Genomic DNA, 21,872 nt, shown 5'->3' on the forward strand with positions numbered 1-21,872 from the left:
TCTCTCCCTTTCTTTCTCTCTCTCTCTCGTTTTGTTAGTTCATGTCTTTTATTAGCCCACATACAATTACTTGTCTTCTGGGGGTGCCTGGGTGGCTCAGTCGGTTAAGTGTCCACCTTCGGCTCAGGTCATAATCTCATGGTTTGTGAATTCAAGCCCCACGTTGGGCTCTGTGCTGACAGCTCAGAGCCTGGAGACTGCTTCAGATTCTGTGTCTCCCTCTCTCTCTTACACCTTCCCCACTAATGCTCTGCCTCTCTCTCAAAAATAAATAAATATTAAAAAAAATAAAAGCAATTACTTGTCATCCAGTTTGTTGAAGCAAGAGTTTGGAAAACATTGCCATAATAATGTCTGTCAAAGGGACTAGTCATAAAAACTCCAGCACCACATTCATCTGAAGGGCATTCCCGACGAAGGCGACTGCTTTTGGCATTCTCATCCACCTTATAGTATTTCAGGATGGTCAGTTTAACCTTCTTTCTCTTATGCTTATTCTTCTTGGGAGAGGTGTGAGACAACCTCCTTTTCTAGCACCATCGCAAAGTCTCAACACAAGATGAATGAATGTTCACTTCATTGAATGTTCTAATCAAAGTACATCCATCTTCCAGTTGCTTGCCAGCAAAGATCAGTCTCTGCTGATCAGGAGGTATACCTCATCCTGAGTCCTGGGCTTCACATTTTCAGTTGGGTCTGAAGGTGTAGCCTCAAGAGTGATGGTCTTCCCCATAAGAGTTTTCATGAAAATCAGCATCTTGGCAGTGGTTCCACCACAGATGGCGGATCAGAAAGTCCTCTCTTTACTTTTGACCTCATAGTTTTCTGGTTCTTTTCCCTCATAGGTTTCTCTCTTTCTTTCCTTCCTTATCTGAAATCTTTTGTATTTATACTCTTCCTTTAGGTGACTACTATGGTTTTATATACCATCCATATGCTGATAATGTCATTGTTTATATTTCTGTACTAAAACTCTCCTCCAAGCTTTAGACCCTTCTTTCAAACAGCCTATTTCATATCCTAACTTGGATGCCTCACACTTAGAATAGTGCTTGACACATATCAGTACCATATGAGTATTAGCCATTATCTTTTTTTTTTTAATAAATGGTACTATCACCTATCCAGTTATTTCAGCTAGAAACCTTTATTTTTTCCTTCTCCTTTTAATCCAGTTCATCACTCATATCTTCAAGATACATCCTTTATACACTCTCTTTATCTCCATTTTCACCACCCTAATCCAAGTGCAGTAGCATCTCATACCTGGCTAACTGCAAATGTCCCTAAACTACAGACTGCTTAACGTGGTGATTAAGAACCCAGGCTTTGGAATTGAACTGGCTAGGTTTACTTCCTGGCTCTACCACTTACAAGTTGTATGAACTTGGGTGACTTCTTTGTCTCTGTTTCTTCATTTACAAAATCATAGTAACAACAACAATAATAATCCTTATCTCATAGGATTATTATAAGGATTATATGAGATACTGCATGTACAGGGCTTAGAGTCACAGCTAAAAATTCAATACAAGTTGGCCATTCTCGGATTTGCACAGTAGCAAGAGTGATCTATATTTGAATTGCTAATTTCTAACATTTTTAAACATAAAGTCTTTCAGTTATATAAAAAGATTTACTAGATTATATATATATATGTATTTACTAAACAAATACCTGTGTTCCCTGTCTCTTTGCATCCTCACTCACTTAACTACCATCGTGAATTTGGTATTTATTATCTCATGCTTGTCTTTATATTTTTGATGCATGTGAATATATCTCTAAACAATGTACAATATTGTTTTTACATGCCTGATAACATACTTAACATTCTTCTGCATCTTCCTTTTTTTCTTCAAAATGTTTTTATGATTTGTCCACAAAGGTACCTGTTGCTGTTTAGTTCATTCTTTTTTTATTGCTGCATAGCAGTCCAATGAATAGCTTTTGTCCCTTTGTTACTCGGTATGTTATCTTTATAGATTTAATTTGTGCGGCTCTATGTTACATTTTTTAAATTATTTATTAGCCATGTGCATGTAGATATCCTCTCAGGCTGTGGCTTTTCCTTTTACCTTTGTAATGGGATCTTGTGATATATATTTTTTTATGTTAAATTAATCAGTCTTCTCACTTAAAATTAGGGATTTTGTATCATGTTTTCAAAAGCCTTCATGACCCCTGGCTGCTAAAGACATTCTCCTGTATTTTCTCCCAGACATACTGCTTTTTACATTTTGGTTTTTATGTATTTAACTTTTGGATATATGGATTTAATTTTTGATATAGTTTTGAAAAGAGGATCCAGTTGTTTTTAAATTTTGAGAATCAGTTTTTCCCTCCCCAATTATGAATAAATAGGCTAGCCATTCTCCACTGATACGGAGTTCCATTTTTGTCATATAAGTTACTATACAGAGTTTGGTCTGTTTCTGAGCTATTGTGTTCTGTTAATCTGTTAATTGCTCCTGACTGTTATCACTGACTTAATTATTTTAGTTTCATGGTTAAGTCTTGATATCTGACAGGACAAGTTTCTTCATCTTACTGTTCTTCAAAAATCTTTTGACTATTCTAGGCCTTTTGCCTATTTTCTTGCCTATAAAAGAACTTTGAAATGTAAAAAATGGCATTTCCTTATTTTATTTTAAAATAAATGTTTTTTTTAACCTTTACCACATGAGACACACACTGTTTCTTACTAGATTTAATTCTCTTCCATTCCATTGTGCTTCATCTGAAATATGTTTTCTTTTAAAATAAATATGCCTACTACTTATCAAATCCATATTTTGCTCACAGAAAGTACATACTTACAAACATAAATTCTAAGTGCTTTATATACATTATCATATTTTGTCTAATTATAGCACCCCTATACAATACTACCATCATAATTATATAGAGAAGGAAATTGAGACCCGGAAAAGTTTAAAAGTTTTTCTAAAAGTGAGAAAGATGGTAAATGGAAGATGAGAATTTGAACTGAGCTCAGACTCCAAATTACTTTTATATCTGGATACAACTGGTTTTCTTCCATTATTGTTAAGATTTATTATTTATTGACTACATGTTTCTGTAAATTGATAGTTTATAATCATTTGTCATTCTATTACTATGCTAGTATTTTTCTTTTGATTTATAAAAGCTTTTTCTGTGTCAATAATATTAGCCCTTTGTCCTTCATTGCAAATATTTTTTCTGCATTCTTTTGTCTTTCAGTTTTGCTCATAATTTTTATAGGTTATAGTTAAATTTTAATATACTCTTTATGTCTTTTATTTTTACCATGGTTTTAAACATAAAATGTCTTACCATTTCTAAGATTGTTTTAATTATTCAGATTTTTTAAATAATGCTTAAAGTTAAAAAAAATTGCTCTATAACATATCTGAAATTTGTATTGACATATGGAATGAAACAAAAGTTTAATTGGGTTTTTTCCCTAAAATATTTCTAACATTCATTGAGTGAACAACAAGTGCGTCATTTGTTGAATCCAATGGAAATGTTTATGTTAAATTTTTATATGTACTAGTTTCCATTGACCAGTTGATTTTTATATCATTGTCTTAACATTTTAGTTGTATACTGTAAATAATAGGTTGTAGTACCTATTAGGGGATCTATAAGGCAAGTTCTTCAATCACAGATTATCCTACTCAATTGTTATGGTACTTTTTAAAGTTTGCTCTTAAGGTCAGTTAACATAGATGCATTCACAAAGAAAACCAAGTAAATGAAACAGCTGTTGATATTTTTCTTTGAGGAAAAACCTAAACCTGAAAGTATTATCAGTATAGGAAACAGAGAGAATCCCTTTCCAAGAACCCATTGTAGTATCTCTGACTATCTCCTAGTGCTGTCTCCCTAATCGTCCTATGGGATTATGCAGAGATGATGGCACAGTCAGCCACTAGCAGGAATAGACATTGGTTGTTTAAAAGGACCATTTTGGAGCAATTGCTTCCCTCAAGAACAAGTAAAACTGCTTTTCAGTACAGTATTTGTGTCTAGCACAGTTTTTTGGAGAAGGAGGGGTGTTTCTTTATGCAGTGTCTCCTTAGTTGCAACTCATGAAAGTGTCTTAACTTTTAGAGAATATGGATAATTTTCCTGGTTGTTTATAAACTGTCAGAAATGGTTCTGGGCACTTAGGTTTCCCTATGCTTTACCAGGCTATTGATGCAAATGAGGCCCACATTTCACAGCCTTTTGCCCTCACTTGCAGATCTTCTAAAATGCTCCACAGGATTTTCTTAGGTCTTTTCAATGATCTACAACAAGGCTTCATACCAGATATGTCAGAATCCTTGGAGGTTGGGGCTTACGTACCTCTCTGTATTTTCAGAAATTTTTTCTCTAGAAATTTCTATCATACATATCCATGATTATATCCCTTCCCAGTGCTCTCTCTCTCATCAAGCAAGACTGCAAATGCACCAGAGCCCTCAAAATGCCAAAACTGTTAGTGATCTCTAGCAACTTCCCTCTTCATTGGAATATAACATTCCAAACAAGGCAGGACAGCTAATGTCCCAATCTTTTACAGATATATTGGTGAAATGTTTCTCAGTTTTTACTTAGAGCCGTCTCCATTCCCAATACCCATGTTTGATTCCATCAGACTGGGTCAGAAATGAATTAGAATGTTTACCACTGTACTGTACTTAGAATTACTCTTTTTTTCTTCCATCAGGTTAGGCTTTGACTTTGGATCAGAGTTTCTGTACTTCTTTCATCTTTCCTCAGAGTGAGTTTTTCTCCTAGAATGCCACAGTTCTTTATGAAAATAAACTTCTAGTGGATTTATGCACTTGTTTATAATGCACGACTAGATTGTACAGGTTAAGCTGGGACCTCTATGAAAACCCCTGAGCTCTATGTCACAGCATAGCATATCTTCTCATTTTTTTACTGTTTCTTCTCTTTTGCTCCACTTACCAGTGTATTCTTATTCTGCTTATGCCCATTTTAAGATGTGTTTACACATTTAATTTAAATGACCTTCAATCTAATTTTTTTTAGTGTTTATGTTTTTGAGAGAGTCAGAACATGAACAGGAGAGGGGCAGAGAGAGAGGGAGACAAAATCGGAAGCAGGCTCCAGGCTCTGAACTGTCAGCACCGAGCCCAACATGGGGCTCAAACTCATGAACCACAAGATCATGACCTGAGCTGAAGTCAGACACTCAGCTTACTGAGCCACCCAGGTGCCCCTGTTTAGTCTAATTTTTAATTTAATGCCATTTTCTAAGAGTCGTTTGATTTAGACTAAAAACCTCAATTTGAGTTTGTTTTTTAACTGGTACAAAATCCAATTTGTAAAATAAATATTATATTTGGTAAAGAGGAAGCAGACAGTCCTCCCAAGGACTTCAGGGTATAGTGACTATTATCAAAATTTCATTCTTTTTATTATTTGAAAACTCATGAGGAGTCTAAAACTGAATTACCTTGAGTAACTCCAGGTTTTGGGGATAGCTTCAGCCACACACCTCTCTCTAAAGATGTACAACCATGTTCATAACTTTTGTACTTTGGTGTCCTACCTCTATTTCATTGTGAGTCAACCATGACTAACTTTGCTGGAATTAACATTGACTAGAATGTGTTAGATTTTTTGAGGGAGCAGCGACTTAGATAGATGCAGTCTCCTATGAGGAACAGACAATGTCTAAGCAGCAACAACCGGAGGGATGGAGACATGGTTAGTAAATGGTAGCCAGTGCTAATAATAGGAGCAAAAATGATTGCTTCTCCATGGCAAAGAACAAGAAGTATTCTAGCAAAGCTTCTAAGCTATGTAACTTTTAGGATAGGCCAATCAGAATGTCCTGAAAGACAGCCAATCACGGCAGTGGCTAAAGTAGAAAATCCTACCGAGTGAAGTGGGTTCTGTACCCTGCCAAAAAATACAGTCATGGGAAGTATCTACTTTTGCCTTATGAATTGGGAAGGTAGTGAAATCACTGACATTTTACAATTTTCAAAAATTAAAATAGGCTAATTATATAATGGAATTCTAAATTTACACTGTAAAATGAGCTTTTCAAAATTGTGCTTATGAATTGTTTTGTGTGTGTGAACAGTTGTCACCCTGTTTCTTCCAATGTGGCTATGAATTAACATTGACTAGAATCTGTTAAGTAGAATACATTTCTAAAGTATTTAAATTACAGAAAGGAAAATAAATAATTTAGGAAAACTAGACAAAAAATTACTTGCTAAAATGGTTAAAAGGACCCTCCTAAAAAATAAAAAAATAAAAATTGAAAAAAAAAAACCTCCCAGAATGACAAAATAAAGCTATTTTAGATGATTTGGATTTGGAACCATTCTAAACTATGATTAGGATGCTGATACATTAAGTGGAAGTGTGTCTTATTCAAGGATTAGATTTAGAGACTGATATATACAAAATTACCCTTGAAAATCCTTTAGGAAGCCAGTACATTAGCATTTCACGGTTAGTATACAAGGATTGGATTAAATGGGTTGTGTGTGTTTCAAAGCTGTGTTGTCTTTTAGATTATATACTTTCTCTAAGAACCCTAGAGGTACACTGTAGAGAGGTGCTCAGATGATTAGAGGTATATAAGCTTACAGTCAGCTGAGAAACTAGCAAATTCGCACCACTCACTCCAGAGCAAATGCTCACTGAAAATCAGGTAGAATTGCCTATATTATTTATACAGTAAATAGTCATTTTTCTTTTTTGTATTGCTGAGCTTTTTACAGTTGAGTTTGTGGTAATTAACTTCATAAAGAAACAACTCCACAGTATATGATTATGTATTTATGTTGGGTTTTACCTGAATTTTTGTCTTTTTGTCATTCAAGTAAGAAAGAATGATCCTATACTGTGTTATTCCTTTATTCTCTACAGATAATGGATTCTGAATTAATGCATAGTATTGTAGGAAGCTACCTTAAACCTCCAGAAAGAGTGTTTGTTCCATCATTTATCCAGAATGATGAATCATCCCAGACTCACCGTAACTTAGAAGTTACCTCTCCTAAAATGCTTCATAGTCCAAATAGCCAAGGTAATTCTTTTTTTAATGTCTATTTATTTATTTTGAAAGAGAGAGAGAGAGAGTAGGGGAGGAGGATAGGAGAGGGAAAGAGAGAATCTCAAGCGGCCTCTGCGCTATCAGTGAGTGCAGAGATGGCACGGGGCTTAGTCCCACAACGGACCCATGAGATCATGAGCTGAGCTGAAATCAAGAGTCAGACACTTAATAAAAACTGAGCCAGCCAGTGCCCCAAACAGTCAAGGTAACTCTAATTTAAAATCTTATTTAGAAATAGGGAATGGTAAGAAATATGTTATATAAAATTTTACATTAAAAAAAGTTTTTTTAAGGTTTATTTTTCAGAAAGAGACAGTGCAAATGGGGAAGAGGGAGAGAGAGACACACAGAAGCAAAACCGGCTCTAGGCTCCGAGCTGTCAGTACAGAGCCCAATGTGGGGCTCGAACTCACAGACCCTGAGATCATGACTCATGGTCATGACCTAAGCTAAAGTCAGATGCTTAATCAACTGAGCCACTCAGGCACCCCTAAAAATTTACATTTCTATGTAGAAAATAATGTTATGTGTTTAATCTTAATGAAACTATTAGTTTTGACTCTATTGCTTAAAGTTTCTATAAACATAGATAAGTTATTTAATATTTTTTTATTTTGGCTTCTTCAGCTATATGATGAAGATTAACCAACTAGACACATATTACAATTTTATCCTAAAAAATTACTAGAAAATACTCTGAAGAATAAAAGGTCAGAATTGGAATTCTTCTAAACTAGATGATTAGAATAATAGTGAATTGAGTAAAGTTGTGTCTTACTCAAGGATTAAATCAGAAATTGCCTATTTCCAAAATTACCCTTGAAAATTTTGGGGGAAGTTAGTACACTGTAAGTACATTGTAAGTATTATAACTTTTAAAATATAAACTGAGGAGAATCTTAGAATTGAATTAGGAAAACATTTATGACTTTAGGCATACTTAAGCCATGCAAATTACCTTCTAAGATGCTGATTATCACCTTGTTTCATAATACTGTGTAGTAATGGTTACCATTAACAAATAGACTAGCATTGTGGCATAAAAAGCCATAAGAAATATTCCAAGTCAGTAAGCCAGGCATTCCATGTAAAGAGCAATAAATATAATTTATTTATCTCATTTTAAAAAATAAAACAAAAAACAAATGGTAATCTCTAGCAAATATCTTTCTGATTGGATATAAACTACAAACATACCTTAGAGATATTGCGGGTTCAGTTCCAGACCATCACAATAAAGCGAATCAAATTTTTTAGTTTCTCAGTGCATATAAAAGTTACATTTAGACTGCACTGTAGTCTGCTAATTTTGCAATAGCATTGTGTCTAAAAAACAATGAACTACATATCTTAACTAAAGAATACTTTATTGCTGAAAAATACTAAGCATATGTGAGCTTCCAGCGAGTTATAATCACTGAACACAGATCACTGTAACAACTATAATAATAGTGAAAAATTTGAAATACTGCAAGAATTATCAAAATATGACACAGAGACATGACGTGAGAAAATGCTGTTGGAAAAATGGCACTGGTAGATTTACTCAACAAAGGGTTGTCACAAATGTTCAATTTATAAAAAATGCATTATCTGTGAAATGCAATACAGTGAAGCACAATAAGACCAAGTGTGCCTGTATATGAAAATTAACCTATAACCTATAACATATGCCTATATTCCATTCTCCTCTAGTTGTATAGTTTGACGTTATAACTGAATGGACGTTGTTATTTGAAAATATTTTAACTCTGAACTTACCTGAATCACGATGATATTAAAATTCACAGTAGTACACGTGTACCACTTAAAATCTTTCAAGCCTGACATGAATCAAACCACCAGGTTACAATTTTTTTCTGGTGGAAGAAACTGGGTTCTGACTCCTATGTTCTGATTATTAATACTGTAATTTAGACAAACGTAATGTGTTTGTGGTTTAACTAAAACTGAACATATCAAGAACTGAGAAAGAGCTTTAACAATAAACCTAAATTTCCATGTTAATTGGTGGACACTACATTTTAATTTTCTTTATCCATACTCAGACTTTTATGCTTCCTAGACTCTATCTTTTTTAAGTCTTTTTATTTGAAGATATATATTTTCTTGAACTAGATTGTGATTATTAGCTGTCTCAAACCTAGAAAATTACTAAATACAATCACAAATATACTGTTTTTATAAGCTATGTTAGAAAAAATTTATCCCTCTTTACAGTTTTAATGGGGTTCTTTATTTTGAGGAATAAAATATTTATTACTTATATGTTTTTCTGGCTTACTAACAAAAATAATACTGTTCACTTTTATATGACACTATGTAAGTGTTCAAAATTTTCACTAAAGTAACAAGCAAATTTTTTTTTAACAGCTCTTATTTTAGCCTTGAAAACTCTTCAGGAGAAGATTCATCGTTTAGAGTTGGAGAGAACACAAGCTGAGGACAACCTGAACATTCTTTCCAGAGAAGCAGCAGAGTATAAAAAGGCCTTGGAGAAAGAAACAAATGAGAGAGATCTGGCACACCAGGAACTGATAAAGCAGAAAAAAGGTAAGAAAATTCAATAGTTCTTAGAAACAAGGGGTTATCAGAGCTTACAACTTGCAAATAAGCCCAGTCTAACATTTACTCAAACATCTTTGTTGTTATATACATTGAAACCTTGAGGCCTTTTTCTCAGATTGATACTTTGCATTAAATAGATATAACCTTGAGTTTACATATATTATCCCAGTTCATAAATTATTGAGATTAAAAGAAAAAATTAAGTTTTGAGACAAATTGTGTTTAGAAATTAGAACATTTTCAGAATACCAACAAAATCTACTTTTACCCATAATATAATTGAATTACTTTATATTTTCAGTCAATACTGCTTTTTAAATTTGAAAATATAAAGCAACACTGGTAATTAAACAATACAAAAACCATAAAATAAAAGTTTTTATTAACTTGAAAGATTAATTAGAAGAAATGGACAGGTAAGTAGAGGTTTCTGTGGAAATTATGAAAAGAACATCAGGACATAAGTTTTTGAGTTTTAGAACACAAGTTCTTTAGGGGTACCTTAGGGGTACCTGGGTGGCTCAGTCAATTAAGTGCTCAGCCGTAGTTCAAGTCATGATCTCATGATCCGTGAGTTCAGCCCTGCATAGGGCTCTGTGCTGACAGCTCGGAGCCTGGAGCCTACTTCAGATTCTGTGTCTCCCTCTCTTTCTGCCCCTCCCCCACTTGCCTTCTGTTTCTCTCAAAAATAAACATTAAAAATTTTTTTTAAATACGTTCTTATATAGTAATTTTACTTTATAATGGATAGCTTTCTTTTTCCTTGTACTATATGCACCTTCATAAATAAAGTTCAAGTTTGTATGTCAACTTATAAAAGAGTGAAGAAATAGAAAAATTTTTCTGAGGTTATTGGACAAAGGTAGAAGTAAGAGCTAAGAAAAGTAAAAAGTTAAAGGATTAGAAAGGATTACTTCTTAGGAAATAACTCTGTTGTCAGTAGTCAAGAGCAGAGAAAATGGGAATGGTAGAATACACTCACGTTTCCTGAAAGAGAAAAATGTGTCAATAAAAAAGAGATTTTAGGTCCTGTGTCATTTCCCAGGAACATCCAGGGTTTCTATGATCCCACAAGTAAGTCACTGACATCTTACACTTTCAGAAGTATACCCTGCGGATCTTTTGGGAAAGACAGTGTTAAACTAGTTATATGTACTTAATGAGATATTCACAAAGTGTATGTATGTCCATAACTCCTACAGAGTCAGTACTTAAAACTAAAGAATTCTTGACCTTTTAGCTCTTGATTGAATTTACATAATGTATTTCTTGTGATAACAAACCTGTGATCTATATGATAATCAACACATTATTCCTTTTTCTTTTTCACAGATATTACTATACAGTTAAACTCAGCCCAGTCTCGCTGTACTCTTCTAGAGAAGCAATTGGAATATACAAAGAGAATGGTTCTCAATGTAGAGCGAGAGAAGAATATGATCCTAGAGCAACAGGTGAACATATTTTCTATATGAATATAATATAATTTAATGTGTTTTTGGAGAATATTTTATATCATAGGGAAATTGTATTATAATTTTAAGTAAGATAAAAAGCTGTATTGAGGAGATTTCCACTTATAGTGAAGCTGACTCCAAGCTTTCTGTAAAAGAAAACAAGAAAAACTAGGCAAGATATTAAAAAAGAAAGAAAGGAGACAGGGAGAGGGAAGAAAGGGGAAAAAATACATAAAGGCATTGGAAGTTGATGAAGTGATGACAAATCATCAATTAAAAATATGAGTGTGGACTTAAATCCAAAGAGGTTGACCTCTAGAGAGGTAGGTCTCAGGCCCCATCCTGCTTAGGGCATTTCTGATTCCGGGGATTGAACTCAGTGGCCAAATAATGCTTTTCAAAGCTATGAGGCTAGAGAAATTGAAATTAGATTCCAGGGCATACCAAGAGTAGGAACCCTGATAGATCTATTGTGCTCTGAATGCTTTATAGGGATGAAGAAGAAGGAAAACAACCCAGATTAATCTATCAGTCTAATCCAGAAAACCTTAGTCTTTGATACTGGATTGAAGTCATCCTGGATAGCTAATGTTCCCAGGGACCTGAAATTATTTCTACAAACATTTCTTTGACACAGTGAAAGACTTTCAATCAAAGATAACCAGGAAGAAGGAAATAAGACACTGAAAATTTCTTTCATTAGTGTTTTATAGTTTTTGGAGTACAGGTCTTTCACCTGTTTAGTTTGGTTTATTCCTAGGTATCTTACTGGTTTTGGTGCAATGGTAATGGGATTGATTCCTTAATTTCTCTTTCTGCTGCTTCATTATTGATATATAGAAATGCAACAGATTTCTTTGAATTAGCAATCAAAAAGTTGTCAAAAAAACAAGAGTCTAGGGCCAGATGGCTTTTCAGGGGAATTCTACTAAACATTTAAAGAAGAGTTAACACTTATTCCTTTGAAGCTGTTCCCTAAAGTAGAAATGGAAGGAAAACTTCCAAACTCATTCTTTGAAGCCAGCATTACCTTGATTCCAAAACCAGACAAAGACCTCACTAAAAAGGAGAACTATAGACCAATTTCCCTGATGAATATGGATGCCAAAATCCTCAGCAAGATACTAGCCAACTGGATCCAACAATAGATTAAAAGAATTATTCAACACAACCAAGTGGGATTTATACCTGAGATGCAGAGCTGGTTTAATATCCACAAATCAGTCAGTGTGATACATCACATCAATAAAAGAAAAGACAAGAACCATATGATCTTCTCAATACATGTAGAGAAAGCATTTGATAAAATACAGCATCCTTTCTTGATAAAAACCCTTAAGAAAGAAGGGATAGAAGAATCATACCTCAAGATCATAAAAGCCATATATGAAAGACCTACCACTAATATCATCCTCAGTGGGGAAAACTGAGAGCTTTCCCCCTAAGGGTCATGACCACGATAGGGATGTCTCCTCTCGCCACTGTTATTCAACATAGTATTGGAAGTCTTAACCTTAGCAATCAGACCACACAAAGGAATAAAAAGCTTTAGATGCTTTTTTCCTCCTCAGCAAGGAGGAAATCAAAAGTTTCACTCTTTGCAGATGACATGATACTCTATATGGAAAACCCAAAAGATTCCAGCAAAAAGCTGCTAGAACTGATCCACGAATTCAGCAAAGTCACAGGATCTAAAGTCAATGCACAGAAATTGGTTGCATTCCTATACGCCAATAATAAAGCAACAGAAGGAGAAATCAAGAAATTGATCCCATGTACAATTGCACCAAAACCATGAGATAAACCTAACCAAAGAGGTGGAAAATCTATATACTGAAAACTATAGAAAGCTTATGAAAGAAATTGAAGACAAAGAAAAATGGAAAAATATTCCATGCTCCTGGATTGGAAGAACAAATATTGTTAAAATGTTGACACTACCCGATGTGATCTACATATTCAATGCAATCCCTATCAAAATAACATCAGCATTCTTCACAGAGCTAGAACAAACAATCCTAAAGTTTGTATGGAACCAGAAAAGACCCCAAATAGCAAAAGCAGTCTAGAAAAAGAAAATGAAAGCAGGAGGCAAATCTAGGACTTCAAGCTGTATTTCAAAGCTATAATCATCAAGACAGTATGGCACTGGCACAAAAACAGACACTCAGATCAGTGGAACAGAATAGAGAACCCAGAAAAGGACCTACAAACATGGCTAATTAATCTTTGACAAAGCAGGAAAGAATATTCAGTGGAACATAGACAGTCTTTTCAGTAAACGGTGCTGGGAAAACTGGGCAGTGACATGCAGAAAAATGAACCTGCACCACTTTTTTACACCATACACAAAAATATACTCAAAATAGATGAAAGACCTAAACATAAGACAAGAAGCCATTAAAATCCTAGAGGGAAAAGCAGGCAAAAACCTCTTTGACCTCAGATGCAGCAATTTCTTACTCAACATGTCTCTGGAGGGAGGCAAAGAAAACAATAGCAAAAATGAACTATAGGGACCTCATCAAAGGAAAAAGCTTCTGCACAGGAAATAATCAGCAAAACTAAAAGGCAGCTGACAGAAGGGGAGAAGATATTTGCTAATGACATATCAGATAAAGTGTTAGCATCCAAAATCTATCAAGAACTTATCAAACTCAACATCCAAAAGACAAATAATCCAGTGAAGAAATGGGCAAAAGACATGAATAGACACTTCTCCAAAGATGACATCTAGATGGCTAACACGACATATGAAAAAATGCTCAACATCACTCATCATCAGGGAAATACAAATTAAAACCACAATGAGCTACCAATTCACACCAGTCAGAATTACTAAAATTAACAACTCAGGCAACAACACATGTTGGTGTGGTTGCAGAGAAAGGAGAACCCTTTTGCACTGCTGGTGGGAATGCAAACTGGTACAGCCACTCTAGAGTTTCCTCAAAAAATTAAAAATAGAACTATTCTATGACCCAGCCATTGCACTACTAGGTATTTATCCAGGGGATACAGGAGTGCTGTTTCAAAGGGGCACGTGCACCCCAGTGTTTATAGGAACACTATTGACAATAGCCAAAGTATGGAAAGAACCCAAATGTCCATTGATAATGAATGGATAAAAACCGTGTGGTACATATACACACACACACACACACACACACACACACACACACACACACACACACACACTGGAGTATTACTTGACAATCAAAAAGAATGACATATTGTCATTTGCAACAACATAGATGGAACTAGAAGATATGCTAAGCGAAGTTAGTCAGAGAAAGACAAATATCATATGAATTCACTCACATAAGGAACTTTTAAGATACAAAACAGATGGAGGCGCCTGGGTGGCTCAGTCAGTTAAGCATCCGACTTTGGCTCAGGTCATATCTCACGGTTTGTGGGTTTGAGCCCCACATCGAGCTTTGTGCTGACAGCTCAGAGCCTGGAGCCTGCTTTGGATTCTGTGTCTCCCTCTCTCTGCCCCTCCCTTGTTTGCACTCTGTCTCTCTCTGTCTCAAAAATAAATAAACATTTAAAAAAAAAATTTTAAAGATACAAAACATGAACATAAGGGAAAGGAAGCAAAAATAGTATAAAAACAGGGAGGGGGACAAAACATAAGAGACTGTTAAATATAGAGAACAAACAGGGTTCCTGGAAGGGTTGTGTCGGGGAGTGGGGTAAATGGGGAAGATCATTAAAGAAGATACTTGTGTTAGGATGGATCACTGGGATCTACTCCTGAAATCGTTGTTATACTGTGTGCTAACAAACTTGGATGTAAATTTAAAAAATGAAATAAAATAAAACCTGAAAAAAAGAAATGTGACAGATTTCTCTATACATTGATTTTATATTTTATGACTTCACTGAATTCTTTTATCATTTCTAGCACTTTTTTGGTGGAGTCTTTTCTATATAAAGTATCATGTCACTTACAAATATTCAAAGTTTTACTTATTCCTTACTGAAACACTGATGAAGGAAATGGAAGATGACACAAAGAAATGGAAAAACAAACATTGTTAAAATGTCTATACTACCCAAAGCAATCTATACATTTAATGTAATTTCTATCAACATACCAGTTGCATTTTTAACAGAGCTAGAACAAACAATCCTAAAATTTGTGTGGAACCACAAAAAGACCAAAGCATTCTTGAAAAAGAAAAGCAAAGCTAGAGGCATCACAGTTCTATACATCAAGTTATATTACAAGGCTGTAGTGATTAAAACTGTGGTACTGGCACAAAAATAGACACATAGATCAATGGAGCAGAATAGAAAACCCAGAAATGAACCCACAACTATATGGTCAATTAATCTTTAATAAAGTAGGAAATATCCAGTGGAAAAAAGACAGTCTCTTCAACAAATGGTGTTGGGAGAGCTGGCAGCAACATGCAGAAGAATGAAACTGGACCACTTTCTTATACACAGAAATAATTCAAAATGTATTAAAGACCTAAATATGAGACAAGAGCCATTAAAATCCTAGAGGAGAGCACAGGCAGTAACCTATTTGACACTGGCCATAGCAACTTTTTCTAGATATATCTCCTAAGGCAGGGGAGACAAAAGCAAAATAAACTATTGAGACTTCATCAAAATAAGCTTCTGCCTAATGAAGGAAACAATCAACAAAACTAAAAGGCAACCTATGGAATGGGAGAAGATATTTGCCAATGACATCTGATAAAAGGTTAGTGTGCAAAATATACAAAAAATTCATAAAACACACACCCCAAAAATGAATAATCTGGTGAAAAAATGGGTAGAAGACATGAATAGACATTTTTCAGAGAAGACATCCAGATGGCCAACAGACATGTGAAAAGATGCTCAATATTACTTACTGGTCATCAGGGATATACAAATCAAAACTACAATAAGATACCTACTCAAACCTGTCAGAATGGTTAAAATCAACAGAAATGGGTTTTGGAAAGGATGTGGAGAAAGGGGAACCCTCTTGCACTGTTGCTGGGAATACAAACTGGAGCAACCACCCATGAAAATAGTATGGGGTTTCCTCAAAAAGTTAAAAATAAAACATACCTATGATCTAGCAATTGTACTGCTAGGTATTTAACCAAAGAATACAAAAATACTAAGTCAAAGAGGTACGTGCACCTTATGTTTATAGCAGCATTATCTACAATAGCCAAATTATAGAAAAGGTTTAAGTATCTTTTGACTGAAGAATGGATAAAGAAGATTTGGGTGTGTGTTTATGTATATATAATGAAATATTACTTGGCCATAAAAAAGAATGAAATCTTGCCATTTGCAATGACATGGACGGAGCTAGAGAGTATAATGCTAAGCAAAGTCAGTCAGAGAAAGACAAATACCATATGATTCCACTCATCTGTGGAATTTAAGAAATAAAACAAAGAGCGAAGGGAGGAGGAAGAAAGAGATACAAATCAAGAAACAGACTCTAAACTGTAGAAAACAAACTGATGGTTACCAGAAGGGAGGTGAGTGGGGAGATGGGTCAACTGGTGAGAATTAAGGAGTGCACTTGTTGTGATGAGTACTGGGTGTTATATGGAACTGTTGAATCACTATATTATACACCTGAAATTAATATACTGTATATTAACTAACTGGAATTTAAATAAACTTTACTTAAAGAGACATTATGAAAAGAAATAGCATACATAACAGACTATATAAGCACTCTTACAAGTTAGTTCCAACTGCATGCTGGCTCTAAATGACAAAGATATAGACTTTAAAATTATTATACTTGCTATAATCAAGGAGATAAAAGATGATTGCTATTTCCAGCAAAACATTGGAAACCATAAAATGACAGAGCAGATTTGAGAAGGAACCAAATAAAACTTATGGAACTGAATATTATGGTATCTGAAATTTGAACTGAATGGGTGGATCCAACAGTAGATTGGAAGAGATAATTAGTGAATGGGAAGGCAAAACCACCCAGATCAGCAAAAAGACAAAATGAGAGTAAATTCAGAAAACAGATCAAGAGGTAAACGTTCTTGAAAGTCAAACTACGTGTAACTGGAATTCCAAAAGGAAATGAGAAAAAATGGGACAGAAGCAATATTTGAAGAGACAGTGACTGAGGATTTTCCAAAAAGGGATTTAAAAAAAAATCATACCACAGATTTAAGAAAACCAAATCTATAAAACCTATAAAACCAAATCAGGAATAATAAAAAGAACTATATACCTGGACACCTCATAATGAATAATAAGACAAGCATAAAATCTTGAAAGCTACTGGGGAAAAAAGGTTACATACATTCAAAGGGACGAAGTGACATCTGACTTCTCAGTTGAAAGTACTGAATTCATAAGATAATGGACTGATATAGTTAAGTATTAAAAAGAAAATACCTGCCAACCTAGTATCCTAAGCCTGGGGGAAATATCTGTTAGAAATAAAGATGAAATAAAGACATTTAAAGACTAAAAGACTGAGATCATTTGTTCCCAGGAGATCCATAGTAAAGGAAACACTAAAGAACATTATTCAGACAGAAAGAAAATTATCTTAGATGGAAGATCAGAGATGCAGGAAAGAAAGAAGAGCAACAAAGATGGTGTATGTGTGTGTGTGTGTGTGTGTGTGTGTGTGTGTGTGTAAATCTAAATGAATAGTGTATAAAAGCAATTATAATGTTTTATGTGGCTTAAAAGTTATATAAAGGATTAAAATTAATGAGAACAATAGCTTATAAACTAGGCAGGAGTAAAGAGTAGTTTAAAGTGTTGTAAGGTTTGGGGGTACCTGGCTGACTCAGTGTTGGAAAAGCATGCAACTCTTAATCTAAGGACTGTGAGTTCGAGCCCTATGTTTGGTGCAGAGATACTTAAAAACAAATTTAAAAAGTGTTAAGTGTAGCAAGGCTTTTGCATTGTTACTGAATGGTTAACAGTACCAATCAATACTGGATTTTCAGGAGTCAAGTATTTAATGGGTTTTTCAAGGAACTATTAAAGTTGACTCCAAAATTTATATTAGAATGCAAAGGTCCAAGAATAGCCAAACTATTTTGAAGAATGAGGTGAGGTCTTGCTCTACTGTATATTGAAGCACATTGTAATGCTATCAAAATTAGCATATTTGTATGGATAGACAACCAGAATAAAAGAATGGAATACACCCGGGAATAGACTTACTTACATGGAAATTATATCCAACAAGGGTGCCATTGCAGATCAGTGGAGAAAAGATAGGCTGCAATAAATGGTTTTGGGAAAATTGATTAGCTATGTGAGAAAAAAGTAAAATTGGATCCCAGCCTTACATTATACACAAAAGTCAATTCCAGATGGATTTAAGATTTACATGTAAAAGGCAAAACTTTGTAATTTTTAGAAGCAAATGCAGAACAATTTCTTGATGACTTTGGAGTGGAGAAGGATTTCTTAAATAAGACAAAAAAGTAACATAACAGTAGAAAAATGGGCACAGTTATAAAGAGGCATTTTGTAGGGAAAAAAATCACAAATGGTCATACATTCATAAAAGAATTATTCTCATTAGTAACTAGGAAAATGCAAATTGAAAGCCCAACAAGATACTGCTTCACATCCACCAGATTGGGAAAAATGTAAAAGTCTGACAATTCTGAGTCGTGTAAACAAGGTACAACAACCAGAAGAACCACCACTTTATGGAGTTGAGTTGTTTTATCTTATAAAATAACCTTAAAATTCCTATCATAGCTAACTTTGTTGATCAGTAACTTTTAACAGTTTTTTAAATGTTTTTATTGAGGTATAATTTATATATGAGATACACAGATCTTAGGTGTAAGGTTCAGTGATTATTGATAAATAAGTATATAATCCACAGCCCTATTAGATAATAGAAATTCTCTCATATCTCTGTCAAGATATTTCCTGCTTTCTTCCCAACTCCCAACAAGGCAACTACTATGCTGATTTATTTTACCTTAGAGTAAGTAAAATTTGCCTGTCTTAGAATTTCATATAATTGGATCGTAGAAAATATACTCTCTTGTTTAGCATAGAGTGTTTTAGATTAGCCCATGTTGCTGTATGTATCAATAGTTTTTTTCTTTTTATTGCTTATAGAATTTTATCACATAGATATGCCACAATTTGTTTATTTGTTTTGCTTGTGATTGACATCTGGCATGTTTTCTGTTTGGGGATATGATTAATAAAGGTACTGTGAACATTCTTGTACAAGTCTTTTGTGGACGTATGTTTTATTTCTTTGGAATCAATATCTAGTGATGAAATTGTTGTGCCACAGGATAGGTGCACGATTAACTTTATAAGAAACTTCTAAACTGTTTTCCGAAGTATTTTTCTTTAGAATTTATTAGTTTGCATTTTTCTCTGATCCATCTGGAGTTAATTTTTTTGTTAAGGTTACATTTCTTTCCATGTGGACGTCCAGTTGTTCCAGCACCATTCTTTACAAGACTTTTCTTTCTCCCACTGAATTGTTTTGGTACCTTTATCTACAGTTGACTGACTATATAAAGACTGTTTCTGGGACCCTGTATACCATGTAGCTTATCTTAAGTCTTGAAATCAAGTAATGTGAATCTTCTAACTTTGTTCTTTTTGAAGATCATTGTGGTTATTATAGATCCTTTGCCCTTCTATAAGTATTTTATGATCAATGTGGCATTTAAAAAAAAAAGTCTCCCGGGATTTTGACTATGGTCTTATTAAATCTGGAGATCATTTGGGGGAAAATTGATATCTCAAAAATATCTAATCTTTCAATCCATGAACACGGTATAATTCTCTATTTATTTCAATCTTTACTTTTTTCATCATGGTTTATAGTTTTTAATGAGAGGTCTTACACATCTCTTGTTAAATTTATTTCTAAGAATTTTATGTTTTCTTAATGCTGTTATGAACAGCATAATTTCCCCCCTTTTTCCTGTTACTAGTTGAATTGATATTTGTGTGACTTTGCATCTTATAGTCTTGTTAATTTATTTATTCTAGTAATTTTCAATTTTTTAAGAATTTTCAGTATTCGCAATCATGTCATCTGTGAATAAAGACAATTTTATTTCTTCTTTTCTGAACTTTATGGCTTTTACATCTTTTTTTCACCTTACTGCACTGGCTATTACAGCTAATACACTTTTAAGTAGAAGTGGTAAGCGCTGTCATCTTTGTTTCTGATCTTTGGAAAAAGATGCCAATCTTTCACTATTAATTATGATCTTGTCTATAGGTTATTTATCTCTTTTCCATATCAAGTGTGGGAATTACCTTCTATTCCTAGTTTGCCGGAAGTTTTTATCATGAATGAATATTGAATGCTGTTAATTGCTTTTTCTGTATCTAGTGAGAGGTTCAGATGATTTTTCTCCTTTATTCTGTTAATATGGTAAGTTACATTGTTTAATTTTCAAATGTTAATGGATGTCGCATTCTTGGTATGGACCCCAAGTGATTTTGTTATGTTATTATTTTTCTCCATTGCTTGATTCAGTTTGCTATAATTTTGCTTAAGTATTTTTGTGACTATGTCTGTGAAGGATCTTTGTAATTTTCTCATAAGGTCTCTGTAGTTCTGATGTCATGGTTTTATTGGCCTCATAAAATTACTTGGAAAGAGCCCTTCTTCTGTTTTCTGAATTACCTTGTGTAAGAAGACTAGTATTATTTCTTCCTTAAATGTTTGATAGAATTCAAATTTGATAGAAGCTATTTGGAACTAGGGTATTCTTTGTAGACAGTTTTTAAATTATGAATTCAATGTTTTTGACAGATATAGGGCTACTTAGATTTTCTGTTTCTTTTTGTGTCTTTAGAGATGTCCCTTCTTTCATTTGTGGTATTGCTAATTTATTATGTTGCTCTCTTAAAAATTATCAGTCTACTTATCACTTCAATAAATTTTATTGATTTTTTTTCAAAAAAGCAACTTTTTTTGAAGAAAGCATGTTTTCTAAATTTCTTTCATTTCTTTTTTTAAAATTAAATTCCAGTTAGTTAACATACAGTGTAGTACTGGTTTCAAGAATAGAATTTAGTGATTTCATCACTTACATATAACACCCAGGTACTCATCCCAACAAGCACCCTCCTTTATGCCCATCCCCCACCCATCTCCCCTCCAGCAACCTTCAGTTTGTCCTATGTATTTATTTTTTTCCTTTTTTAAAAAATAATTTATTGTCAAATTGGTTTCCATACAACACCCAGTGCTCTTCCCCTTAAGTGCCCTCCTCCATTACCACCACCTCTTTTCTCCCTCCCCCTCCCCCTTCAACCCTCAGTTCGTTTTCAGTATTCAATGGTGTCTCAGGTTTTGCATCCCTCTCTCTCCCCAACTCTCTCCCCCTTCCCCTCCCCATGGTCCTCCATTAGGTTTCTCCTGTTCTCCTGTTAGCCCTATGAGTGCAAACATATGGTATCTGTCCTTCTTTGCCTGACTTATTTCGCTTAGCATGACACCCTCGAGGTCCATCCACTTTGCTACAAATGGCCAGATTTCATTCTTTCTCATTGCCGTGTAGTACTCCATTGTATATATATATACCACATCTTCTTGATCCATTCGTCAGGTGATGGACATTTAGGCTCTTTCCATGATTTGGCTATTGTTGACATTGCTGCTATGAACATTGGGGTACATGTGCTCCTATGCATCAGCACTTCTGTATCCCTTGGGTAAATCTCTAGCAGTGCTATTGCTGGGTCATAGGGGAGTTCTATGGATAGTTTTTGAGGAACCTCCACACTGTTTTCCAGAGCAGCTGCAC

At 34.3% G+C, this 21,872-nt stretch overlaps 1 protein-coding gene and 1 pseudogene across 2 annotated transcripts in view; one reads left to right on the plus strand and one right to left on the minus strand.

Moving 5' to 3' along the window:
- Positions 1–21,872, plus strand: part of CEP57L1 (centrosomal protein 57 like 1) — an 80,718-nt gene that overhangs the window by 43,503 nt on the left and 15,343 nt on the right. For both annotated transcript variants that reach the window (XM_029945264.1, XM_029945265.1), the window contains 3 exons: positions 6,892–7,051; positions 9,452–9,631; positions 10,979–11,100. In XM_029945264.1, the coding sequence (XP_029801124.1) occupies positions 6,892–7,051; positions 9,452–9,631; positions 10,979–11,100 (462 nt within the window). The remainder of the gene's footprint in view (positions 1–6,891; positions 7,052–9,451; positions 9,632–10,978; positions 11,101–21,872) is intronic.
- Positions 298–757, minus strand: LOC115296785 (annotated as a pseudogene).

This window comes from Suricata suricatta, chromosome 7, assembly GCF_006229205.1.
Source record: "Suricata suricatta isolate VVHF042 chromosome 7, meerkat_22Aug2017_6uvM2_HiC, whole genome shotgun sequence".
Taxonomy (NCBI): Eukaryota; Metazoa; Chordata; class Mammalia; order Carnivora; family Herpestidae; genus Suricata; species Suricata suricatta.